Source organism: Ananas comosus, linkage group 14, assembly GCF_001540865.1.
Source record: "Ananas comosus cultivar F153 linkage group 14, ASM154086v1, whole genome shotgun sequence".
Taxonomy (NCBI): Eukaryota; Viridiplantae; Streptophyta; class Magnoliopsida; order Poales; family Bromeliaceae; genus Ananas; species Ananas comosus.
In genome coordinates, this window is record NC_033634.1 from 3608548 (window position 1) to 3635505 (window position 26958).

Genomic DNA, 26958 nt, shown 5'->3' on the forward strand with positions numbered 1-26958 from the left:
CCCCTCAACGTCTCTCTAAACCCTAATTCATTTCGTTCTCCTCCTCCGCCCCCACTCGAACACCACGACGAATACGACGACGACGACGGAGTCGAATCCCCCTCGTCCTCGCATTCCTATTGGCGGAGTTCTTGGTCCCGGTGAGTCCCTTTCTTCGCATTCCCCGATAAATCCTAGGATAATACCTATGAGAAATGGGGCATATCATGATGCTTTATCATTTCTTTCCCTTCCTTTTTTTTTTTTTCACTTGATTTGTATTGATTAGGGTTTTTGGATCAATCTCTGTTTTTCGCCCGCAAAAAAGAGTTAAAATTTAAGCGAGATGAGCCTATTTTTTTAGAGAAATTAGGTGGAATTATCTGAGGCAAATCAGTGGAGCGAAGTAAAAGAGGGTCCTTATTCTTTACTCTTTTTTTTTTTGGGTAATCTAAAGTGCGGAGCTTTTTGGGTGTCGACTTCGTTATTGTAATCTAAAGTGGTTTCGACTACATTGACTAAAATGGAGGCTGTGAACAAACCCTAATCTTGAATCGATCCCCCTCACAAAGGGGGAAATGGCTAAACGATCATATTAGGAGAGCATGATTATTTGGTCTAGGAGAAAAAAAGATTGATGTTTTAAACATCTTCACGATGAGTGTTTTTTTTTTTTTTTCTTTTTTATTAAAAGTGTCCATGGACCCGGTCGGGTCTGGGTAGTTGATATACTGTACCCGTACCCTAAAAATAAACTGTTAGAAAAAAAAAGCTATACCCTACTCATCTAATTTCGGGTCGGGTTTGGATCTGGATACTTAAGTTACTAATATATCTATCGGGTCTATTTGAGCGGGTATGGATAGTGACTATTCTTATATTACCCGATAAAGACCGGGTATGGGTCGGGTCTAAATCGGGTACGGGTACCCGTATACATATATATTTTTATAGACTTTATTAAATTGTCCAGACAAGACTTGTTTCGGCCATTATATTGACCGATTAAAAACCTAAAATTCAAAATAATTTCATATATAAACACACAAAAATAAGAAAATTGTGATACTATATTATAGATAAAGAGAATATAAGTTGTAGTAATTACTAATATTATATACTAACATTCAAAAAAAGAAAAAAAAACAAAGAGGAATCAGAAAACTAGGTTGTCGACTATGATGGGATAAGGGATTTGGAAAAAACTCACTCGTGCCACGCCTGTAGAAAATTAATATCGTTGACGATGACAACGATGGAAATATTGCTTCATAAAAAACTCTTAGACAGAAATGAAACAACAAAATAAAGAGTAAAAAACAAAGAGTAAAAAAATAGAAAAAAAAAGTAGTAAAAGAGCGGTTAGGATTTCAGTGTTTTACTAGAATAAAAATACTTAGAGTCTTTAAGTCCTATTAAAATTGATCCCTCAACTTCAAAAGTTCAAACCTTTTTTATTTACTATCGAATATTTCATCGGGTTCGGATCCGGGTCTGGGTCTGGATTTGAAAACTATTCCGGATTCTATCCATTTAAATGTTGGGTTCGGGTCGGGTCCAAATCGGATATGGGTATAACATATCCGGACCCATATCCGAAACTTTAATGGGTAATTTTTTTTACCCGTATACTATCAATTTTTTATCGGGTCCGGTTCGGATCCGGATAGGGTCCGGGACCTCCGGGTAGGGTCCGGGTCGGTTATAGTATATCGGATTTTTTGGACAGCTTTATTTTTTATGTTTAGGAACACAATGTAATCTTGAATTAGTGAGAGTATACTCCATGATATGTTTCTGTTTAGACAGAGGAAGTGTTGCTTGCAACGATCAAGCCTTCAGAAGCTCAAGCATGACAAGTTAATGATGGATTTATCCACACCCTTACATATCCTTTCATTTGTTATGAGAGATACCGGAATTCATTTGGACTTACAGAGTCTGAACATTTTCTAACTAAATATCAGCTTTTTGTCGCCAGTTTTTGTTGTCTTCTGTCTTCTTATTCTTCCTACTATGATTTCTCCTATTTTGTTAAATCAATTTGTAGGAAAACCGACAAGTTTCATCTTGAGGCAAGGCTAAATAATAACCAAGTTGCTAGACTTAGGAGTTTGGCTGTCATAATTGTTTTCTGAAAATTGAATTGTTTGAGTCATGGGGGTTGATGTTAATTCCTCATAAGGGTGTGATTTTCTAACAAAGAGAATTGGTGCAAGTCAATCCTGGCTGAAAGATTAACTTGAGTATAGTGAATTTGTATTGAGTCTTTTTAGGTGTAATTCCAAACTTTCAATCGAGTATGTCTTTTTCCTATTTTTAGGGACTTTCTGTACTTCTTGAGCTCTTATCTTATCTATATGTTATTGAATAAGCAAGGTTGTTAGTAGCGGATAGTGGGTACATAGCGTTTGCAGAGTCTCATAGCGAAAAGCGGATAGCGATGGTCATAGCGGGCGCTATGAACCCATAGCAGGTTTCATAAAAGCAAATTTAATATGTTTATGTTCTTTATAAAAAATATACATATAATTTTGAAGAAAAAACAACAAATCGTTCTTTTTTTTAGCATTGCAAGCCTATATATATATATATATATATATATATTTAATGTCACTATCTATTAAGAATTTAAGATTAATTTTAAAATATTTAGCAAACCAAAAAGACATAAAACTTGAAAATCTATAATCCATTAACAATCTAATCATTCTTTTAACCCGTTTGCACTTTTTAAAGGTTTGGGCTCATAGCTCTCGCTTTTTGGTCGCTTTATAGCAGCCACTTTAGCGGGCCCTATGCCGCTAAAGCGGCTGCTATGAATCTGATCCGCTATATATCGCTTTACATATCATAATGTAGCGGTAGCACATAAAATTCGCTATAGCGGCCGCTATGGCGGGCATAGAGGCCGCTATTTAGAACACTGTGAATAAGTCAAATATGAGAAAGAAATAGCCTGAACAATATCTAGATTCGACACAATTTTGTAAAGATCTTATATTACTTTATTTAGATTCAGGATGATTGTATCTGGAACCTCTATAAAAAATTCAGATATTGCATGATTCTTTTACAACTTTGACATGGTTTGATCTATATGTTATGTTATCCAAACTGGATTAAGCATGATTTATGCGCTCATAATGAGTAATTTAATTCCTAGTTAAGAAATTAGAGGTACGTTGTTTGGGTTAAAATGAGTATCTATCTCTGTAGACATGGATCATTGTCTTGTATGGTGCATCATGGATCTTAAATGGAACGAAAATTTTCTTTGTTAGATCTTATTCCTTAAACCCTTTTTCTTTATCTATCATCTCCAAGATTCATCCTGGTCTTTAATCCTAACTATTAACTTTCTTCTATCTACTTTCTTCCAATTTTATCATTGCAACGCTGCTCGCATAGGATGAAATTAAGAGACATCTCTATTGCATTGTCGTGCTTCATACCGACTATTGAGATTCATGCTTATGTGTGATTCTGATCCTACTCGCATGATAAGATGTTGCCACCTGACAACTTGCTATGTATGCGGAAATTCTTTGTAGGTAGATGAATAATGTGTCTACTAAGGATTAGTGATCTGATTTCTTAGTAAGGTGAATACTTGTCTGTTTTGTACAGTAATTTGTCCGTGTGTAGCTATTATGAGTGATACTTTCATCTGTACCAACTCCTAAACAAGTCTCCATGACACTCTACACAATTACCATGAAAATATTGAGAATATTCTTTGATTCCATCTCTATAGGCCTCTTGACTAGCTAACTCTTACATTTACTTTGCCACGTATATTTTATTTTTGAGGGAAATGCTCGACAAATATAGACAAATGTGTATTACTCAATAGGTTAGCCATGTGTACTGTAGGAGAGAAGAAATGAGTAAAATATACTCAAACGCCCTTGTTTTATTTCTTTGAGATAATTGTGTGCAAAACCTACTAATTATTTATTTGCCTATAGAATCCTGTAATATCTGAATTTTCATTTATGGCCCTCTTTAAAGAATTTGCTTAAACACAACCAACTTTTTGCATGAATTGAATGCTTCCCCAACTCGAGACAAGGTTATCTTTATGAGAAGATACACTTAGGGGGTGTTTGGATTGATGTAATTATAGTTTGGTTGAAAATCATGTTTGTGAGAGTAAAAATATTAGTCTTGCCATCAACTAGCATAATGACAGGGTGATTCACTGTCCAGTCATAGGCTAAATTTTGGGTCTTACTACGAGAGATGAGTTTGGATCATTTCAAAAGGAATTGTTTTCGAGAATTTAAGCCCATGCTTACCTGCCGGATATGTTTGGTGTCTTCATGATGAATGATGAGACATATTTATTCGTAATTGACTTGATTTACAGCTGAATCGTAACTTCATCACTCAAAAACACCCCCTTACTAGAAATATATATGAAAGTTGAGATTTTATAGGGGTATATATTTGTAGAGATGAATTTTCTTGAGATATATCTGTATTCAATTGTCCCCATTACTTCTATTCGTTCTTCTGTTCTTCATTTTTTTCATTTCTTGGTTGTAGTTAAACCCTGTGGCTATTAACTGCAATATCTTATTCTTTTTCATTTCTAAATAATTGGACATTATCTGATTCTGTAGTTATTGTGAACTGAGAACATTGGATTCAAACATGGAAACGGCTTCGCAAGATGCTCCACCTCGCACATTCTCAATCAAACTGTGGCCTCCCAGTGAGAGCACAAGACTGATGCTTGTGGAGAAGATGACTATAAACCTCTCAACCGAATCGATATTTTCTAAAAAATATGGTCTTCTAAGCAAAGAAGAGGCAAGTGAAAATGCTAAGCGAATTGAAGAAGTATGCTTTGCTTCTGCAAATGAACATTTTATGAAAGAGCCTGATGGTGATGGGAGCTCAGCCGTCCAGCTGTATGCAAAAGAAACCAGCAAGCTCATGCTTGAAGTACTGAAAAGAGGCCCAAGGCTTAAAGAGGAAGCAGTTGCAGAAGCTGATTTTGCAGAAAAGCCCCCCACTCTGGCTAAAACTACTTTTGACATATCTGGTGGTCGTCGGGCGTTTATTGATGCTGAGGAAGCAAGGGAGCTTCTAAGCCCATTGACTGAACAAGGCAACTCGTACACTAAGATTTGCTTCAGTAATAGGAGCTTTGGTATTGATGCAGCCCGTGTGGCTGAACCCATCCTTGCATCAATTAAAAACCAGCTTATTGAAGTAGACCTTTCCGATTTTATTGCGGGGAGGCCCGAGGACGAAGCCCTAGATGTCATGCGGATATTCTCATCGGCTTTGGAAGGCTGTAAATTGAAGTACTTGAACCTCTCCGACAACGCATTAGGAGAGAAGGGTGTGCGGGCGTTTGAAGGACTATTGAGATCACAGGACAGCTTGGAAGAGCTTTATCTGATGAACGATGGCATATCCGAGGAGGCTGCGAAAGCTCTTGCCGAGCTTATCCCATCAACTGAGAAGCTTAAAATCCTCCATTTCCACAACAATATGACGGGAGATGAGGGTGCTGTTGCAATTTCTGAAGTGCTTATGCGCTCTCCTCTACTAGAGAACTTCAGGTGCTCGTCCACTAGGGTAGGCTCAGATGGTGGGATTGCTTTGGCTGAAGCTTTGGAAACGTGTACGAATTTGAAGAAGCTTGATCTGCGTGACAACATATTCGGTGTGGAGGCCGGAATAGCGCTTTCTAAAACTCTCGAAAAGCTTAGTGGGATCACTGAGATTTATCTCAGCTATCTCAATCTTGAAGATGACGGGACCATAGCAATTGCCAATGTACTAAAGCAATCTGCTCCGGCCCTCGAAGTCCTGGAGATCGGTGGAAATGATATCACCGCTGAAGCTGCCCCAGCATTGGCGGAGTGTGTGGCCACAAAGAGTTTCCTAAAGAAGCTGAGCTTGTGCGAGAATGAACTAAAGGACAGCGGTGCGATTATAATTGGTAAAGCATTGGAGAGTAATGCGCAACTCAAGGAGCTTGACATGAGCGCAAATATGATAAGGAGGGCCGGGGCACGGTGTTTGGCCCAGGCGGTCGCGAATAAGCCCGCGTTTGTTCTTTTGAATATTGATGGAAATGCCATCTCCGACGAAGGAATAGATGAAGTAAAGGAGATTCTGAAGGCGGGGAAGAACTCTGTGGATGTTCTCGGGCCGTTGGACGAGAATGATGCTGAAGGGGAGGGCGAGGAGGGGGAAGAGGAGGAAGAAGGGGATGAGAGCGAATTGGAGTCGAAACTTGAGCATCTCAAGGTTGAAGAGGACTAATGGACTAATTGCGAGTCGAGTTCTTGTTTGTTTTTCTCTTTCTCAAGTTCACATGATTTGTACTCGAACTCATTGTAGAATTTTATCTTTTATATCTGATTAACTGCACCGCCGCACTTTCTGGCTCTGTTATTTGTTGAGCTGAGTCGAGCTCTTTGGTGTAGCTTTGGCAACCTATGCTTGTACTATCAGTATCTTTGCTTCTAATAGTTAGCTAGTTGGGACTGATGCATCGAATCGTTGGTGCGTATTTTTTGGGTAAAATCAAAATCTTTTTTTGATTGAATTTGGATCTTTCTGATAAATTTGCTTGCGAGTTTTTAAAAATATATATTTGGTGCAATTGGCGTTTACACTTTACACTACTTACTTTGTATTCTTACTAATCTATGTGATTTAGTTGTATTTCCTGCCTACAATTTTTTTTTTTTTTTAATACCTTTCAAAGGAGTGGGAAAGTAGTAAATTTGGAAGCTCGCGAACGCGGGTTTGTTGAGAATTTGTCATTGTAGTTTAGGTCTTACTTGGAAACAAAAAGGTTGATATATTTTATGTTTTATTGGATCAAATTTGAAGGTCAAAATATATTCGCATAAATTTGCTGTTGATAAGGAAAATTTCAAAAGCACATTTTGCAGTAATTAATTGTTTCCAATTGGTATTAAATAAAATTTTAAAAACATTCTTTTACAAGCAGTACGGATGAGTATTGTGAGTAAATTGTAGGGGTGTAAACGAGCCGAACACTAGAGCCGAACACTAGCGAGCTGGGGTCAGCTCGTGTTCGGCTCGTTTAATCAGCGAGCTGGGGTCGGCTCATATTCGGCTCGTTTATTAAACGAGCCGAACACGAGCTGGCTCGTTAAAGTATCGAGCTAAAAAATTCAGCTCGTGTGTTCGGCTCGTTTATTAACAAGCCAAACACGAGCTGGCTCACGAGCTGGCCAACGAAAAATAAATTAAAAAAGATTATATTAAATATATATAAAATATAAATTTATAAAATTTTATCCATTAGACTTTGATCTAATAGTTGAAACTTTATATATAAATAAATTTTTTTATAATTAAGCTCGCATTTATATTTTTATTTTGCTAAAATTTAAATAATAAAAATATATATTATAAATACTTATTTATTTATATATAAAAATATACATTAAATAAATTATATAAATATAAAATATATGTATTTGAGCTGCTATCGAGCCGAACACGAGCTGAACCGAACACGAGCTGAACACGAGCGAGTTGACCCCAGCTCGTGTTCGGCTCGTTTATTAAACGAGCTGAAAAATCCAGCTTGTGTTCGACTCGTTTACTAAATGAGCGAGCCGATCTCGAACTCATTTCGAGCCGAACACAAGCTGACTCGCGAACAGCTAGCTGGATTGCCCCCTAGTAAATTGTATGCAGCTTATTTCTAGCTTTTAGAAGTTGTAACATAATCAAACGTTCCCTGCAGAAATTTTAGTTGTATTACATACATTAGCTGGGAATCGCTTGTCATGACAAAACAAACAACGATTATTCAATTAAATTTCCACAACGAAAAAATACGTTACAATTTGACTTGTCCATGGCATTTCTCAGGTGCAAATTCACACACACACACAAAAAAAGGAACCTAAACCCCTCGAATAATGCCTGGACATGACCAAAACTACTCACTGAGATAATACACAAAGGATCTATAAATAAAAAGCGAGCTTCTTATCGATCGTGTCCTGCACTTGCTTACACCTCTCAAATAACCTATTAAAACTGTCTAAATAGTTACTATTCTTAAACAATGACGCGACTACTGACTCTTTCTCTCTCGTGCCAAAAAGGGATCCACTATCATCAGAGCTAATGTTTCCATGCCTCTCAGTGTTTACCTCGCCATGAACAATGCCTTTAGAAGCATTGTTGCTTTCTTCATGAACAACCCCGCGAGAAGGAAAACATTCGGCCCTCGGCACGGAAACAGGCTTCTCCACAGTGGGAAGACTACAACAAGCTTCAACAAGCTCATCAAAGCGAACCGGATTCAACCGCCGATGGCTCTCGAAACTGCTAGTCTTGATCTCCCACGATGTGATAGCATCAATCTCTGTCGAAACCTTATTGAGATGCTCCTCCAATATGTAAGCAAGCGAGCACTCTCTGGAGACCAACCTTGTCATGCTCCAGTTAAATATCCGTCGGAAAATGTCGACCCATCTCGGAACTATGTAGTAAGACGAACCACGGAGCTCAAGGCCGACACCTGTCTGAACCATTACCCTCGCCTCACTTGTGGCTAGTTGAGCATTCAACAATTGACTTGTTCGAGTCAAATAGTTGACCAAGCACTCCTCAAGGGCCGACTTCTGATTCAGAATCTGCTTGCCCATGTGAGAGCCATGGCTCAGCCAAGAGAGGTCGTAATGAAATTCGGGGAGTTTGCAGCAAACTATTGCTTTGGCTAGCGACTCGATTCTTGAAGGCGAGCTCCAGCCTATGCTTGGTAAGAATGTCTCCACAACCTTCCGTTCACTAGTCGACTTCTCAAGAAGATCAATCTCAGGACACGGCCATCCATTTGAATTCACGGATGCAGCAAAATGAACTTGCCCTATCAGCCTGTTGAGGGCGTCATTGAAAGCCGAGATACATTGGTCGGGGCCCACTTGAGAAGCGTCGGAATTCTCGAGGATGTTAAGTGGAAACCTCAGGTAGCTCATGACCAATTCACGAGTATCCACGAGACTGAGAGCTGGTTGAAGAGGTGAATGATACGCCAGCCATTTCAGACCACTTCTCAATTCATCGTCGTCGAAGAAGCCTTTGGGGATATTACCAGCTAGAAAAACAATTGACAATGAGCTTATCTTTGATTTGTCCACGCTGATTAGGCTGAGCCTGTCGTATACTGTTTGTGAAACTAGATCTTTCTCTTCTCCGTAAGTATCAAAACTAGCGATTAAAAGAGGCAGCTTTGATCCAGATGGTATAGACCTTACAAGTTTGTGGAGTTGATTCCTCTGAAAGTCCCATGGAATGCATTCCGATATCAGATATATTAAGCTGCTTGTACCATCGATGCTATCATTTTCAAAAACTTCCTGTTCACTGTCGAGCCCTCTAACAACAGATAAACAGCAGATTTCGGGCGAATTCTTCTGACAGCCTAACCATTTCTTCCATATCGACAAGTGGGGCAAGGAAACGAGCCGTTCGTTGTCTTCTCTACCATGACCCATGAGCTTTGAGAGACACCATCCAAAAGCCGATTTAACAATTCGACTTTGTGATGGTGGGATGAGGATAAGCAGCTTCCAGCAAAAGCATTTCATACCGGGAGTTCTCTCACTTAAAATCGGTGCAACCAATTCTGAAATGTTCAGCCTCGACAATGACTTTTCTTGTTTAAGGTATCTCTCTTTCAGAGCCTTGTCGATGTTGAGCACTTCGCAAGCATGTTTTGGAGCCTGCATCAGAAGAAAACGGAATTATAAGCAGTTACATTTACAACATTTGTATAATATTCAGGCTTTTACACGTACATAGGTCCCTATAAAATAATGTAATTGCTTACATAACCTTGTAAAATGTAAAAACTTTTATACGCCCCATAAAAGTACAATCTCATACAAAAATACTACTAAATTGGGAATCATTCTGTCAGAATGTAGGTTTTTAAAGAGGAAAATGTCTGTACATGCAGGGTACGTACGTAAAAACTACAGTTACCTGGAGAGCATACATGAAAATTCAGATTTGCAATAAATGTTCTATGTAAGTATGTTTATCATTTTCGCGTAATACATGGCATCAGCTACAAGTCTAGAAGGTAACTTGCATGTTTATCAGTTGTGTAATACATGGAACAGGCTACATCTTTAGAAGGTAACTTACTGCTCCCAGAGGACGCAGTGGCGGTCCCACTGTGAGAGAATTCAATGCTGCAATAGCAAGAATCTTATTTTCCTCCCGCCTTAACCTCTTCTGCACAGCTCGTCGCATCCATCTCCTGGTATTTAAAAGAAAACCGAAATTAGTTTCAGTATTGGTTCGTGAATCACCACTATTAATCAGATAATGAGAAGAGTTTTGAACCTTAAGATTAGCTTCAGCTTTTGCCTAGCAACATTTTCCTGATGGACTACAAGCGCTGGTGCTTCCTTGCTGAGATTTTCACCAATATCCATCTGATCATTTGTATTCTCAAGATTGCAGTTAGAGTTTTGAATTCCAGGCACTCCAGCCTCAACTAAATTTACTTCCGTATTCATCAATATCATTTGATCCATTGAAGTGTCTGTAGACGCCTCAATGACTTCATCGTCGGCATTTTGCTGTGGATAGCTACTTATGGAGCTCTCTTTAGATACACTGCTTGAAACCGGAAGTGGAAAAGTGACTTCTTTGACTGTGCCAACTTCTTCAGTGCTCACACGTGCTAGTGGAATCTCTTCTTCAAGCAGTTCTTGTGCTTGAGGAAGAGTGCGAGATTTGGGATGTACTTGATTATATGCTTGATTATCGACCATTGGCTCATCAATCAAATCATTCATCACTTCTGCTTCCGAAGCAACTCCTTTCTCATCAGCTACTTCTAACGTCATATCCGAGTGAATAACCCTCTCGCCAGTGAGAGCTGACATAGTAGGACCAGAATAAACGTCGCCGATAATTCTTTGCGACTTCTTAAGCTGCACAAGTTGAGAACACTTGGTTGGGAAGTCGGCATCTTGATTGAGAAAGGGGCCCTCTTTTACCATATAAAGTTCTTCATATTTCTTTAATGCAAATCCGTGATACTCTAAGAGACACTCTAAGTCTTCTCCCTAAGCAGCACAAAACGAGTAGTCAGTGATGATCAAGATTGTTATGTATATAAGCAAAGGATAAATAAAGTAACACTTTTACCTCCATACCGAGCCAGTTAACAACATGAGTTATCGGGATCCCTTGATTATTCTGAAGACTACTGTGAAGAGAAGCAAGTGCTTGTGTTCTTACCTGGAAACATCGAAATTTTGTTAGATCTCATGTACACAATAGCGAGCAGACTTGAGTTCTTACCAGATGCAAAAAGACTTAACTCTCATGAACACAATCACGTCAGAAGTATAAATCCTAGGATTCGATTCATAAAACCCCACCAACTTTTGCCTATTTGCTCTTATTACACAGTGTACTCTAATTTGCTTCAGGGAAAGTGGGCAAAAAAAACACCCACTAACATTTATCCCATTGCACTTAGGATCCAAAAGGTTGAATTACTGCGAAAGACTCGCTACTGATGTCAGCAATTTTTGTTTGGTGCAAAAAAGTTAAATTTGCCTAGAAAAGATGATATGGTACTAAAAGGACACTCACAATGACACTTTATAGTTGGCAAGGTTTTTTCATCAATCATACTGTATATGTAAAATTGCAAGGAAAATAAGCATGAGTTATTTTGCACCAAATTAAATAATGGGCCAAATTGGAATTAAAGGAAGACCACTGAATATCTATGATTTTAGTCCTAATAATTAAATGACAAAGGAATATACAAGCAGAGGAAATATTACATACTTTTGTGAAATGAGCATGCATCAAGCATGCCTGCAGATAAGTTGCTTTCCTTGCAAGGCGAAAGAAGGCGATGTAGTTGCCAAATCTACATGCTCTGAAATTGCAAAACCAAACAAAATCATGAATAGTCCAGAGTAATAAATATTGAACCATCAGATGACAGCGATTGGAGTAGTAGTAACCTTGACACCTCCCTTGCAAATGAAATTTCTGGGCTGTTTCTTATCTCCGGAGACATTTTAGTGAGATCAAGCGAGAGTTCACCAGGTTCAACCTAGCATGATAGGAGACAATTAAGGGCAATTACAAGAAACCGTTAAATCATTTGTTTGATCTAGCCTCAGCTTCCGCAGAAATGATGTTTGAGTACAGCTGCTTGAAGAAGCACTAACAGCTTGCCCAAGAAAAATCTCCTCAACAAATTCTTACTGTAGTAGAAACAGAATCGTCAAATTGAAACTTTTGCTTTTGGGGCCCAAGAAGCTTATTCCAGATCCTGCCATAGCAAAAGCTACAGAGTACTTGTTTGCCAAAAGCCAAACTGCTGCTTCTCCAGAGAAGTTGTTCCAAAAGCCGGACCATACAGGCATAGAGCCATCTAGTTTAGAGTTTGAAAAATAAGGTACCTTGTAACCAGGGTGCCTGTCCAACTTGAGAAGCGCGTAATAACCTCGGAACTCCTTTTCGGTTGGCACAACTATTCCCTTCTTCCTATGATCAGTGTACATTTGAAACAGCTCAACTGATGTTTTATTCATCTGCTCAATGTTGAGGTGAGCATCAAACCCCTCTGAAAAGCCCTCTCCTTTGTTGTATTCACATAACTCATGCATAGCAATTATATGAAGTCTTATCTGGTGGCAGTAAAAGAAGAAACCATTAGTGATATTTAAAGTTTGTATAAGTAAAAGAGCAAATACATAAAGGCTAAATTACAAAAAACATCTCTGTACTTTCCTCTCTTTCTTGGTTACTCCCCAACACTTTAATTGTCGCAACTTCAACTTTACATTAAACTAATTGGTCCAAAATTTTGGGACAACTACTAATAGTAACTTGGATGCAAAACTTCACGGGAGTGGGATGGCATATAACACAGCTTCAGGCTTCTATAGCTGAATACTTACATAAAACTGGATCCTAAATAATAGATCTAAAAACCCAAGAAACAAGGTCCCTTCTTCACCAGAGCTACCAAAATTGGCAGTTTATTGGTAAATATACTCAATGTATGTATCATTTTTTTTCCATGTTGCATCTGAATCCAACATTATCCTGGATTTTAGGACCTATTTGATTTGACACAAAAGCAAAATGCAAGATTGAATGACTTTTAAGAGCTGCTAATACAGGTGTGGTTTTCGTTATGTAGCCGTGAATAAATTTTAGGAGCTGCAATCTGGGATATACCATTTGCTCCAGCATTGTTATAGCTTCTTGATTGAAGATGTGTTGCATCCTGAGGTCCAATCTCACTGCTCTCATTCTATCCCACAAGAAGTTGTATATACTCAGGAAACTGTCGTCATAAGGTTGATCCAGCAAATTGAGAAGATAATCGACCGTAATTTGCAACACAGGGAGTGGCCTTATCAAACTAGTTTCTCGCTCAGCTGTCCTAGTATACTGCATGAATGAAATAAGAACTTCAGTATCATGCTTCCTGTTGAGGGTGGTAAAAAATTATTTAAGAACATATCTTATTACTCAGACACGAGACTAAGAACATCAACCAGGTACCTTTTTAACGGCAAGGTATTTGGTAGTTTGGTTTCTCTCTCCATCCAGTCGCTCATATCTATCAAGATCTCCTTTCCTTTCACGCTCCTCCCTCTCAGATTCTGAAGCAAGGTGGAAGAAAAAGTTAAAAGGGCTGAAATTCCAGCATGGAGTTAAATATGGAAACAAGTTTGTTTTTTAAAAAATAAATTTATAATACTCCCTAACATGTGTAAACAATTAAAGGAAACATTGAATGAACCTGGACACATATCTGGACAAAGCCCAACCACAACTGGAGATGATTCTGAGACTTCGATGTCTGATACACTGCTTCTATTTGCTTCTTCAGCTGGCTCCAGTGCATTGTGCTCGGCCAAAGAAGCATGATTCTGTCTATATGACGAAGTATTTTGCTTTGAAAAATCACCCATTTTCTCTATCGGTCTGCTTAATTCTACATTAAAGCGGGCCAGACGCTTCGCCTTTGCCAACTCTTCTCTGCAATCAATATTCAGTTTGTTAAGCAAACTGTTTCTTTACCAAGATAAGAACGGTAAAAACACAAAGATACCTATCAGAATCAAGCTGAACAAGTGGCTTCTGTAAAGCTTCAGGAACCAGTAGAGGAGGAGACCGGGCCCTTTTAGCAGCATTTGTATAAACTGGTTTTGGTGGGGAAAGGGTTGCTTTATTATGTGTATCAGAAGAAGGCTCAAAGGTATGGAATTTCTGATGAGGTAGTGAGTGTGAACCAATAGGCGATTGCTTTTGATTGTCCAAATTCCGAAGGGTTACATCAGGCCTGAAACATCACGGTGCAGCAAGTGATCTATCAAAAAGACAAAGATTAGAAAAGGCTAAATTACAGAAAACCTCCCTGTCAATACCCACTTGTTCACGTTTCCTCTCTGTCATTCAAAAACCTACACTTTGCCCCCTTAAAAAATAAAAATGTTCACAAAGGGGTACGGTGTGACAAAATAACCAAATTATCCTCATCTTCTTCGTTTCCTCCTCAATCCTGCTCATCCCGCACCCTCGCCTGTGCCTCTCTTTACCCTAGCTCCGACTTCGTTTCCTCCACCTGCTCCCCTACTCCTCCAGCACCACGCGGCTCCTTTATTTTGGCGACGGTAGGGAGGAGATCGTGGTGGGTATGGGCGGAGAGGTGGGCGAGGGCGAGGGCGAGGGCGAGGGTGAGGCAGCGGAGGAGGGCGAGGGCGTGTGTCTGGGTACGGACAGAGGTATGCGCGAGGGCGAGGGCGAGGGCGAGGGCGAGGGCAAAGCGGCGGAGTAGGGAAAGGTAACGTGGCCGAGGATGTCGGTGAGGAAAGAAGAGGAAGATGGGGGTTTCAGGGGTATTTTAGGTATAAAAAATAGGATATAAGCAGAACCTTAACGGAACACTGACGGCGGGGAACGAAGTGAACATTTTTTATTTTTTAAGGGGGCACAATATAGGTTTTTGAATGACATGGGGGAAAAGATAACGGGGGAAAAGTGAATGATAGGGGGATTTTTTTGTAATTTAGCCATTAGAAAATATAAGAAAACAAAATAAACTCCAATGGCCTCAAACTTCCGAAAATGCCAAGATAAAAGAATCCATAAAGTTCTCCAAACACTAACATAAATTTTAATACAAGCCAAGAGTACTACTAAAAAAGAATGAGCTTCCAATAAGGTCATTATTGCAGAAGGCCATCCATCAAGACATAGAATTAAAAAGGCAATAGACACTGTGATGACCTGAAATTACCAAATTATATTAGAATTGATGCAGTGAACAAGTAGGTAGCATAATTCTGATATTAAACCAACAGTAATACTACAAAAGAGTGTCTTTTTAATAATATTTCAGTACATATGCTGCTAAGACAGACAAATAGTTGAGAGGACAAATTAAAATAAGAACGATGTAATCTCATATAAAAGAACTTACTTCTGAGCTTCACGAGTTAAATTAAGATTCGGAATTAGCTGATTGCTATTAAAAGTCGTGGGTGGTGATCTCATCCTTTTGGAAGTTTCAACATCATTTGCTAACCACACATCTGTATAGCTCACCAACCTATCAATAAGAAAAGAAGAATGGTTACAAATCTTATTGCACATGCAAAATAGCTCATATGTACAGCCTATGAATGTTTAAAACATGGTTCTTGAAGGAAAATGTAAAAAAACAGCACAGACAATGGATTCATGATAATCAAACCAGATAAAGAGATCTCTTTTCTCTTCATCACAGAGTATGATCATTATATCTTTTTCATAAAGAAAATGCCATACTTTGTACCATAATAATTTTCAATACAAGATCCTAATTACCATTAGATACTTCCGCACGTGCAGGTAAAAGTAATAATAATATTGCATGCTACGGAGCATGAGTACGGGTTCCCTGAGCTAGGAGTTTACTATTGTTTTACCGCCTCATGACCTTTCAAATTAAGACTAAAGTACAAAACCATTTAATCAATCAGTAAGTAAACAAAGGAAAGACCAGAGTATGCATTGATGAGGATCATACTCAAATTGGCCTTCGTGAATGAGAAAGTTATGACTTATTGTGAATAATCACACTGAAACAAATAATGGATAGAACATTATAGTTGCCAAGAAGTTTAGAACAAATTCTCCGAGTTAGGGGGATAATCTAGTAGCAAACATCTTAAAAATGAATTATCTGCAGCTAATCTGTATTTTCCTGTGTATTACAATGCCGGGCAGCTGAGATAATCTAATAAAATAAAAAAGATAAAGAGATTACAGGCACATAGTAATGAAGGATGAAAAGAAGCTATATTAATCAAGACAAAAAAAAAACAAAACATAATTGATGCCCAATGTTGATTACAACAATATTTAGGACACCCAAAAAAAAAAAAAGAGAAAATGTTTCCTTCCAAAGATTACCAAACAGCATTCAATGAGAAAGAGAACTGCCAGGCGAGCAAGTTGGGAGTTTGTTTCTCACATGTTGTGCAGGACCCATCCAATCTATCAATTGCAATTAGCTAATACTAGCTTGATTGGGAACTTCTAAGTCTTACATCTTGTTAGCAATGCCAGATATTATATATTACCCCGTCAGAAAACAAAGGAGGTGAAATATCACAGAAATAAGCTAGTAACATAACAAAATGCGATAGAATTACAACTCCACTAAAGGAAAAAACAAACATAACATCATCTATATGGCTTACCAACCTTAGAAAAGTTAAAATATACAACAACTCCAGGAAAAGTAAAATAAAGAAACCAAAGATTTTAGCTGAAACTAAGATAACTACAGTGTCATATAACAAGCAAGATTCTTAAAAATAACTGCTATAACTAAATCAGAAAGAAACATCTCGATGAAGTGAAACAGAATAATGCCATCTTGCAGGATAATTTCATTAATTTTAATGTTAAAAGATACAATCTCCTTTCTTTGAAAGCTCACATGCTGTTGCAAATTATCAATACACACATACTCACATTAAAGCATTAACAATAATGAACAGAAATCACAAAAGAGAACAGGACGCAAAGAATATCGAAATAGATGAAAATTTACCTTCTACCATTTTCACCAACATGATTATTGTTTTCAGGAGAGTCAACATCATGGTACGGCGATGGTGGTGACCTACTCCGCTTGTAAACGTAGGGATTTGAAGAGTTTAATGACTTCGTCTCAACATGTTGTCCAGCAACAAAAGTTGTAGCAGGACTTATTCTTTCTTGATTAGCTAAATTAGGGGTATCTATAGCTGTCCTGTGGGAAAAATAAAGTTCATTATACGAGCATCATACATCATTAGTAATATAGATCACATTTCAGAAAATATTTGAACAGTTAAACGGGAATGACATCTAGGCACTAAATCTGAAAGATGGGTTTCCTTTAAGAGTTAACTTAATCATCTTTCTTATCTCTATATATTTGTGAATTCACGTGCAAATTAAAAAGTTTTATTTTCATACGATTCTTGAAGATCGAAAAGTGTTCATCAACCAAGTATCCGAATAAAAGATGATTATGAACAAAAGAAACAAAGCAAAGAAAGATACAAAAAGTAATTGGCTTAAATTATAAACCACATAGTTAAAAGGATAACCTTGCTAAGAAAATCCTAAGACACACAATAGCCTTAAAAGAACATTTTCTGGCCATCAAGGAAGCTTCATTTCACATGTTTCTCACAGATACTATGCTGCTCGATCGATCAAACAAAGCATACCAAAAAGTAAAAGAAGCAATTAAAAGAAATATCGGATCAAATTTTACGCTAAATAATTAAAAAGATGATCTTGCTAAGAAAACCCTAATCCCCCATCATAATTAAACGGAGGATCTTGCTAAGAAAACCCTAATCCACACAATACCCTAAAAAAGAACAAATTTTAGCCACCGAGGAAAAGCTTCATTCCATAGAACTAGGTCGATCAAACAAGACAAATTCAAACAAAGAATGCGAACAAATCAAAGGAAAAGATAAGCAAACGTTAACCGAAAAATAAGAGAACTAAACAGGTTCCGAGCTCTCACCTCTCAGGCGATGGCGAGGGTTTCGAGGTATCCGCCGGGGAGAGAGAGGAAAAGGGCGGCGGGGGCGTCGTCGCCGGGGAAGAAGAGGAGGCGGCGGTGGCGCCGCTCCCGAACGCGGCTAAGAGCCTCCGAGGATCCCCCGGGGCCGAGGGGCCCGGAGAAGTGCGGAAGCTCTCGAACGCCATTAATGGAGCATTGGAGCTCAATCGAGGTTGTGGGGACTCGGAGAGCACTCCATATCGACGGTGAAATTTTTACGGAGAAACCCTTCACTTATACCCGATTTCGAGATTTACCCCTCTACGGTTTGATTCAACAGTTGTTTTCTTTCGAGGTGAAAATATATGAGAAGGCTCCTCAACTATAGTTATATTTGATATGAGTCCCTTAACTTTTCATTTTTTAAAATTTTTTAATTTAAATTATCTTTGTTAGTGTGACTCGAAAATTTCATTAAATTTAACGGCCCTATTAGTTGTTAGCCCCTGATTGTTCCAGATTTATTTGATAAAATATAATTAAAGCCATTAAATTTGATTATGGCATTGATAAATTTGATTAAATTCTGAATATATTTTACTCAAATAACATAATTTTTTTAAAAAATAAAGAGAATGTAATTTTTTTTAAAAAATTGCTGAGAGGATCATTTCAAAATGGCCTATATTTGTGGATGCCTCCATTTAAGTTTAGAATTGGCCTCGAGATTAGAAATATGCTACATTTTAAAAATGCTTGGCAAAAAAAGTACTATATTTTGTAAATCTTAGGGTAGCAAAGCATTATATTATACAAATCACATGATAATTTAATATTTCATAATTTGTACATTGTAATTTTTTACTATTTTCTTAATTATTGGTTTTTATAGTGAAAAAAAATATATGTAACAACTTACATAACTTTTTTGAACTATAAACCATTTTTAGTTGCCTATCCAACTTTTCAAAATTTTGATTTTATTATCCAACCTTCCAATTTGTTTGATTTGAATCAATTAAAGGCATTTGAATTTAAAATTAAAATGCGTTATTTATCTTTATAAATTTAGTTAGTAAACTTCATGCAACTCACGTAACTATAATAAATTTATTAAAATAAGCGATTATTTTAGATTTTGAAGTTAAAATATCATTCACTGACTTAAATCAAATAAATTAAAAAATCGGATAGTAAAATCAAAAATTTGAAAAGTTGGTAAGCTGATTCACAATAGTCCATAGTTCAGATAAGCATCACTTGTTTTTACCAAACGACGAAAACACAGTTTATTAAATATCTTCATTTTAAGCATAAGTACTCCTTAAGATTTGAGTATAGCAGGAATTTGCTCAGTTCGCGATAAATTCTAAGCTTTTAGAAAGAGTTTAATCTAAGCCGGAAACATATCTCTCATTTAAGAAGCTATGAATTGTGAAATTTGGAAAAAAAAAATTAATAATAACACTTTCCCTCTATGCTAAATGTTACAAGAAAAATGACTTATCAGGCGTATTACTGCTCCACATTCTTTTCTGTTCATCGAAGCTACCGATCACAGCGGATTGCTTCTTGTTACTCAACAAATTTGCGAATCGAGTATAGTATGATTCACTGTCAAAGTGATCCAATATGTTTACTAATTTTCCGTGCGCGTTTTTCGTGACAATTTGCCCGTCAGTGCTCGTTTCGTCGTCAGCGACAACACTAATTGGCTTTAGCTGAGTTCTTGGAGTTAGATTCGAGTTTTCGACCAACAAAACTGCACCAAGAAGTTCACCCAGAAATATGTCCTGCAAATGTGCGAAGTTACGGATTATTAGTTGATGTTCATATATGCCCCAGGGAAGTGCTTCTTCTTATAAAATATCCAAGGGCATATATGCAACAAGTTAAGCATTTAATCCTCTATAGAGTAGTGTAATTTACGGAAAAGTTGAGTGCAATGTGCAGAAACCATATTAAGAAAAAGAACTTGAGAAGTGATTTACCATATGGCTGTAGGCTTTGTGCTTCTGCTTCAGGTTAAGCATCAGTTTCAGCAAGCTCGACGCGAAAGAGGATTCAGGAGTCTTTGGACTAAGCTCTAAAGTTTGGATAAATTTCCTAAATGAAGAAACTTTTCTCTGAGCAGCGAGAGGTACGAGTGTGATGTCGATATCGGATTCTATGACCTTCTTCGCGGCTAGAGGATCGAGAAAGAGGTTAAACTCCGCGTATTTGTTCGATGGAACGGTAAACACGTTTCCCTTTTCGCCATTTCCATCAATGATATGGCCACCAACTATATATACTCTCTGCATGTGGAGCAAACACGGTCGGAGATGATACATCGGTAAAAGATGAAAGGCGGTAACTTACCTCTATAATCGAACTTGCATTCTTGTCGGAGATGATAATATTGGCTAAGTTAGTAAGAGGACCATTTGTTAGGATAGTTATCTTGTCGCGTGGATTACGTTTCTCCGTAATGGATTGCCAAACCTCGAAAGCTAATGGCTGTCGAAGTTCAGGATGATCGGTGTTTCTTGGGGCCCCGTATTTCACTGAATTTTCAGCCGTATACCTGGTGAAAAAACCCAATCAAGTTTGCGGTAACATAACATTACTTGTGACATGCAAATACTCTGTCATATAGTAATGAAATCACTAACTTCTTTAAAACGCATTTGCAAGAAATGCATCTACAAGAGAGTTGAGCTCTCAAGTTCACTACAACATCAAATCGATTTTCACAGATTAGTAGTTGCATTCATTTTAGACTCCAGATTCCGCAGAAAGATAACTAGGGCACATCAACACTCAAAAAATAAACATATTTAAACGTAAACCCCTCAAAATTTGTGGTTTTTCGCGTATCCTTGGGGTTGAAGTAATTGGGGTAATGTACCTAATTGACGAAAAGTTGAGTGAAGGGGGGCATGCACACCAGTATAGGCTATTTCCGGAGATGACGCAAGAACTTAAATTTTACAGGGTAATACTACTAAAATATGTGTTTTAATGTGTGCATATGTAAAATCATGTAATTTCTCAGAAAACCAAGAAAATGGACATAGATGTCACATGCAGATGCAGCAGCTACTACATGCATTTAACTACACAAGCATAAGACATCAGATATCAGATTATAAACATTAATTTCATAGAGTGTTGAAGAATCTAGGACCTTCTAGGGCTTCTTGGCAAAGTTCTAGCAAGTCCATAAAGCGTGTCCGAGTCGATTAATCCGCCACTGCCCTGCGGAATGGCCCTGACATACTTACAACCAAGGGTTGGTGTGCCAAGTGCAGTAACATTACCGAGCCCAACGGGAATGTCGTCGCGGCCCATCATGTGCAGCACATCGTAAACAACATCTATCGTCGCAGCATTCGCCCAACCATTTCCACTGACCAATATTCCCTGCAAGAAAAGTCAACATAAAGTTTCTCAGAAAAAACATGAAAACCGCCAACATAAAGTAAACTATTTTGTTTCGTATACATCGCCATGCAAACTTATCTACTGACATAAGCATACCTTGAGATCTATTGCTTCCACAGGTGCTTTTAGGAGGTATATAAGGGCGAGAAAATCTCCGGCGCTCATGTCCATGTCGAACACAACTGGCCTTCCTCTTGTTTCGTTTGTAAAATCGGGTTTGTACAGGATCTCTCTGTAATATGGAAACTCAGAGGTAAAATTGAAACGCCCGGAGTGGAGACGCTGATTGAGAACCTGGATTACAATTTCATGGTCAATTTTACTGTCGAAACGAGTCGCATTTCTTTGTTAATAGTGAAAGGCACCGATAATGTTGTAGGAATGCTAATAATTGGTAACAAGTAGCATTGACAATTCAGAGCAAAGTAGGAACTTATCTTTCATCTAGCAACATGGTTTCTGTAATGGTTTTATAAGCATGTTTCAGAATCTCCCTCCCATGTAAGATCGCAGTTATATCAACTAGAATCATTTGAAGATCAACACCGTACAATAAACATTTATCCAAAGGTGAATGCAAAGAACATATGCATACATTATGGACACTTTCAGTGACTAGGGCGTCGAACAATTCGAAACATCTAAAGCTGTTACCAAAATCTTAATGAAAAAGCATTTGTGCATTTTCAAAAAGCTACTCAAACATCGCAGGGCCTTTTCGATATCTAGCTAACTTTAACAGGAATAAGCAGTAGTGAGAAAACTCTTACCTCAAGAAAACTTATAAAAAATTCTCTATCAAGAGGGCTAGTGACATCTTTGTTAGCTTTCGCCTTCGTTGCGACGAGAACACGCACCCCGTCCAATCCTGTGACCTCCTTAGTGTATCCATCCTGGTGGTGTAATCGCTTAAATTATATAATCAGTGTAATTTGATAACAAACTTAGCAGATACAAAGACGTAGACATAAACCGATTGTATAAACAAAGCACTATTTGTAAATTACTTTAGAAACATGAAATTTTAAGTCTCAATCTATGCAAGATTCAAAAGTACCTCACATATCCCTTTCGTGCTTCCGTTGACAAAGCAAAATGGATCTTGTAATTTGGTCTGAACATGGCCACTATGCACTCCATCCTTTGTAAGATTGAATTTCGGAGCACTCCGTCCATCGAAAAATGGATTCGACCCGTCATGTACAGCATATGGTTTATTTGAGGTAACTACAGTTACATTCATATATTCCATCTCGGCGAATTCATTTTCACCATCGTGACGGTCGCCATGACGCATGATCGAAAGGGCTACGCCAGACATGAAAGAGTCCCACATAAAATAGCTCTATGTCGAATCAAAGAGACGAAAACAAGCATTGATTAGGGGGTAAAATTTTAAACTAGGTTATCTTGCTATCCCGGAATAATCGAGTACAAAGTAAATATATGTTGAGTTTTGGCACTAGAGATATCACTGTACTAATTGCAGGTATTTATTTAACGATTATGGAGAAAATTGGCGAAAAATTTAGAGACAATACTACTCCATAAGTTGGAATAGTTGTTACTAGGTTTCTCTATAACCCGGTTTGATCAGAACAATTATTGCCAGCCAATTTTTGTTGTGTTTGGCAGAATAAGTAGGACAAATTTAACTATTCCCCTATTATCCTCGGAAAAAATGCTGACCAAGACAATAAGACAACAATATGAAGCTGATTTACGGGCTTACTGTGTAGTACTGATTGTCGAACCACGTGTCGCGAGTAAATTTCAGCGACTGGAAGCAGTACTGTGCTTCATATGTAAGCTGTTGTTGTTCAAACACCATAAAGAACTGTTCGCTTATCGGAATAGTATTTGTCGCATCAAGTGGGACAAGGGTTATTGGAATACCGGAATGAAAAACCTACGGAAGGAGAACAGTGAATTAGACATGCCATCTGTGCTTCTCGCGGCAAGTGAAACATAAAATGCAATAAAGCAAAGCGAGTACGAAAGAGTGAGAGCAATAGTTTGATATGCATCTTAGTAAAGTAAATTGTATCAAATTTTTTGTCATCTTGGCTAAAGTCTCAAGTCTCGACTAAGTCAGGTCAGCTAATGATTTGTTTCTTTACATTGTTTTATATCTTCACATGCATGGATAGCTCCGTCTCAACCAGCGACAAAAATAAACCAAACCAAACCAAACCGAATCCTTTGTTAATATGGCTCCATATAGCAAATACTTTTGGTTCAGTTTTGAAAACTAAATAAATTGAAGAAACCAAAAGTATCATACATCATAATTTACGCATTATGGACTTTACATATTATTTTCATCTCTTAATATCTAAGTAGCCAATTAAAAAAGAGTACACTAATATTTTTCGCTTCTCTCTATTTGATTTTTATTGTTAATCAATTCAGTTACTGTTATTTTGATCCAGTCCTGTTTTCAGAAACATCCACAGGAATCATAAAATGCAAGCATAAATACATTTTGCAATGCTACTTTTATTGCCTCTATACCTGGTACGCGGCAAAAGGATCTGCAAACATATTGAACTCGGCATACGGATTGCTAGTGTACGCAGTGTACAAGTTACCGCGATCGCCGCATTGTCGAGGCTTGCAAGAGGTGTCAGTGTCCTTCGGGCAGCAACCTGTCGGATTTTTCGACCTTACCCCACCGCCCATAATATAAATATGCTCAACATTCGTTCTCAAATGCGGATTACTCATGAGAAAAATGGCGAAATTCGTGTGTGATCCGATGAGGAAAACAGTAGTGGGGCCTGCAGATATTGTGTCTATCATTACTTGCTGCGTCGTCGGTTGCTGAAGAGGGATGTATCTCCTGTTACCCTGTTACCGAAAACAGAAGCATGCATCTGAAAGATAACCCATTTTAGAAATTGCTATTTTCATATATGTATCCCCGCAAAACCTGAATTCTCTACATGCCTTTCAAATTAAGTTCTCTTGAATATGCAGGAACAAGTAGATGATTTTGCAGGGATATATTCGTAGAAGTTTCAAAGGTGCGATTTAAGGCTAAAAAAGATGCAACTGAGGAATCTTCGAGATTGTAAATTGTTAATGTATTAGGACCAGGGAAAACAGAATATTAAGACACTTCATAGCATATACAATAAATTAGATAGATTACTACACCTGTGGAAGAAAGCTCCGACGGATTCCGTAATTGGTGTTAACATCCAATCGCCCGCCACTACCTATTGGAATAGCTTGTCGATAACGACAGTCGCCGAACGTCGACATTCCCTGTGTTACACTTGCAATGAGCACCTGGAGTTACTAAAGAGAACACGATGAAACGAAACAAAGAATTCAAAAGCATTGCTAAGATATCCTCTGGATGAGGGCTAATAAGTTCACAAATTATAAATAAAAATTCAGTTAACTACAAATTTAGTCCCTAAAGTTATTCAATTCATTGAGTTCCAATTTAGCAATGAAACAAGGAAAGGTGCATCGGCTAAGTTTGTTTGCAATTAAAGATGTCTAGGAGATTGGATAAGATGAGGAGTACTCTTGTATACCTGTTCGATTAAAGGGAGAAATCCGCCAACATTGGGAAAGATGGTGCCATCCTCCGATATTCCACCGTCACCTCCGACTCCGACGGGAATGTCGTCGCGGTCCATCATGTAGAGAATGTCATATAATTGATTTACAGCGTGCCCAGCGTCAGTCCATGCGTTCGCGCTAACTGTAACCGCCTGTGAATGTATGAAATCTTGCAGAGGGAGTTAGCTTAGACAGTTTTATTCTGACAAAATGCAGTGTTTGGCACAGAGATTAAACAGATTAAGCAATGCGGATGCGTCTAAACGGCCGATTCGAGCAACATATAAACTGCGAAAATAACCAATTTCTATATCAAATTCAATGCAACAAAGATTGAGAAATCAGGATATACCAATAATTGTGTTGTCAGAGTAACAGCCTCTATTGCAGACATAAGTAGAGAACTTACAAAAGGGAAGCACCAAAAAGAACTTTGGTCAAGATGGAAAAGACATGGTCAAATTCAAAAGGAAAATTATATATATTGCTTTTCCAGTTTGAGGGAAACACATTTGAGCCACCTAGTAATCTTGTCACCTTAAACAATGACCTGAACAAGAAACCTCCCTCACTGTTCATGTTCATCCACAATGGAACAGTACTTCTCTTAGATAAGAACCAAATGAAAGGAAAAGGGAAACTTCTCTTGGTTCCCTCTAATACATAAACTTTACAAGTGGAAAAGACTTGGTACAAAGTACTAGTTTTTTTTTTTTTTTTCCGACTTATCCCTGCTATATAGCTTATCCTTTTTGTGAAGAAGTAAAACTATAGCTTATGAATGTATAATGGATCAGATAAAACAGAAAACTATAAGGAGACAAAAACCTGATATAAAATTTGCAGATAAAAGGAGGCAATCATAGAGAAATCCAGAACACGGTTTGATTTCCGAAATTGAACGAAGCTACCATCTTCAATTTTATCTCGAAGAGAATCGAGAATTGTCGTGCTAGTCAGCACATCCTGTGCTAGTGATACGACAATCCTTACACAGAGGAAAAAAAAAAAAAAAAAAAAAAAAAAAAAAAAAAAAAAAAAAAAAAAAAAAAAAAACTTGGGAGGCTATTGCATGCTGGTGGAGATTACTTGGGAGGTTGGGAACGGTGTGATCTTTAGAAGGAATCAGCCGAACCCACTGCTAGTTGTCTGTAAAATCAAGCAGTTAAAATATCTGTGGAGACAAAGTCTCTCATCAAAGAAGCAACAGCAAGCCCTTTTTTTTTTTTCGGCTGCCTTGCTTGAGGCCAGCTGTTGCCACACCTCTGTAGTCTAATTCATCTCTACAATGAATAAAGCAAGTAGCATGCTATTTTTATCTCAAAAAAAAACCAAACCTTGAGGTCGAACGCCGACCGGTTATGCTTCAACAGGTAGAGAAGCGCGAAGAAATCATCGGTGTCGACATCAGAGTCCACCAGAATCCGCTTCGCACTAGCGCCGCCGGCGGCGGAGAATCTCGAGAAGCACAGCACCATCAAAAGAAGCAGCCAGTAGAACACTCCCCTCCCCATCATAAGCTAACCCAGCCCTTTGTTGCTCTCAACTCCTCTCAACGAATAAAAGCATTGAGATCACAAAAGAACCCCAAAACTCAAACCAATTCACTCAATCCAAGCAGAGAGAGTATACATGCATACATATATATATATACATATAAATATATAATTTACCACATGGGTAAGTGTGTAGATGCTCCAATAGAAAAGGAGTATTGGGGGTGAAAGAGAGGATGATTTGAAAGGACATGGAGGTGATAGAGAAAGGTGAACTAATGACTAATGAGTAGCCCATCCAAATTGGTTGGCGGGCTAATTATAGATGAATGGTTTCTCTGGCTTTTTTCCCTTTTTCTTTATACTGATTTGAAAAGTAAGAGAGAGAGAGAGAGAGATGAGGAG

At 38.0% G+C, this 26958-nt stretch overlaps 3 protein-coding genes across 9 annotated transcripts; 1 reads left to right on the top strand and 2 right to left on the bottom strand.

Annotated features, from left to right (window-relative positions):
• On the top strand, window positions 1-6504 carry LOC109720522 (RAN GTPase-activating protein 2-like). Its single transcript, XM_020247697.1, has 2 exons — window positions 1-140; window positions 4608-6504. The coding sequence occupies exon 2, from the start codon at window positions 4639-4641 to the stop codon at window positions 6265-6267; it is 1629 nt and encodes a 542-aa protein (XP_020103286.1). The 5' UTR covers window positions 1-140; window positions 4608-4638; the 3' UTR covers window positions 6268-6504.
• LOC109720257 (SAC3 family protein B-like) lies at window positions 7777-18327 on the bottom strand. Of its 2 annotated transcripts, none has more exons than XM_020247242.1 (14): window positions 18077-18327; window positions 17102-17302; window positions 15482-15610; window positions 14111-14341; window positions 13799-14037; window positions 13558-13658; window positions 13228-13443; window positions 12444-12671; window positions 12000-12091; window positions 11818-11911; window positions 11164-11256; window positions 10351-11081; window positions 10150-10264; window positions 7777-9722 (listed from the first exon to the last, which is right to left on the bottom strand). In XM_020247242.1, exons 1-14 carry the CDS (start codon window positions 18259-18261, stop codon window positions 7959-7961), a joined length of 4419 nt encoding a protein of 1472 aa, XP_020102831.1. In that variant the 5' UTR covers window positions 18262-18327; the 3' UTR covers window positions 7777-7958. The 2 variants fall into 2 exon arrangements, with proteins under 2 accessions (XP_020102831.1, XP_020102832.1); XM_020247243.1 differs by having other exon boundaries at window positions 17102-17297; window positions 18077-18216.
• Window positions 19403-26760, bottom strand: LOC109720321. Of its 6 annotated transcripts, XM_020247365.1 has the most exons (13): window positions 26395-26535; window positions 26147-26206; window positions 25030-25209; window positions 24641-24751; window positions 23996-24331; window positions 23214-23390; window positions 22539-22826; window positions 22252-22374; window positions 21578-21775; window positions 21225-21460; window positions 20417-20621; window positions 20047-20352; window positions 19403-19848 (listed from the first exon to the last, which is right to left on the bottom strand). In XM_020247365.1, the coding sequence occupies exons 3-13, from the start codon at window positions 25135-25137 to the stop codon at window positions 19543-19545; spliced, it is 2394 nt and encodes a 797-aa protein (XP_020102954.1). In that variant the 5' UTR covers window positions 25138-25209; window positions 26147-26206; window positions 26395-26535; the 3' UTR covers window positions 19403-19542. The 6 variants fall into 6 exon arrangements, with proteins under 6 accessions (XP_020102954.1, XP_020102952.1, XP_020102955.1 ...); XM_020247363.1 differs by lacking the exon at window positions 26147-26206 and having other exon boundaries at window positions 26395-26760; XM_020247366.1 differs by lacking the exon at window positions 26395-26535 and having other exon boundaries at window positions 26147-26367.

Excerpts from the sequence above, each read along its gene's own strand:
- LOC109720257 (XM_020247242.1), bottom strand. The coding sequence starts at position 18,261 with ATGGCGTTCGAGAGCTTCCGCACTTCTCCGGGCCCCTCGGCCCCGGGG. Across the intron at positions 12,672-13,227 it reads TAACAATGCTGGAGCAAATG|ATAAGACTTCATATAATTGC; the intron begins GTATATCCCAGA and ends TACTGCCACCAG. Across the intron at positions 12,092-12,443 it reads ACAGGCACCCTGGTTACAAG|GTTGAACCTGGTGAACTCTC; the intron begins GTACCTTATTTT and ends CTATCATGCTAG.
- LOC109720522 (XM_020247697.1), top strand. The coding sequence starts at position 4,639 with ATGGAAACGGCTTCGCAAGATGCTCCACCTCGCACATTCTCAATCAAA.
- LOC109720321 (XM_020247363.1), bottom strand. The coding sequence starts at position 26,574 with ATGATGGGGAGGGGAGTGTTCTACTGGCTGCTTCTTTTGATGGTGCTG. Across the intron at positions 22,375-22,538 it reads GCACGAAAGGGATATGTGAG|GATGGATACACTAAGGAGGT; the intron begins GTACTTTTGAAT and ends TTACACCACCAG. Across the intron at positions 20,353-20,416 it reads ATGCAAGTTCGATTATAGAG|AGAGTATATATAGTTGGTGG; the intron begins GTAAGTTACCGC and ends CTCCACATGCAG.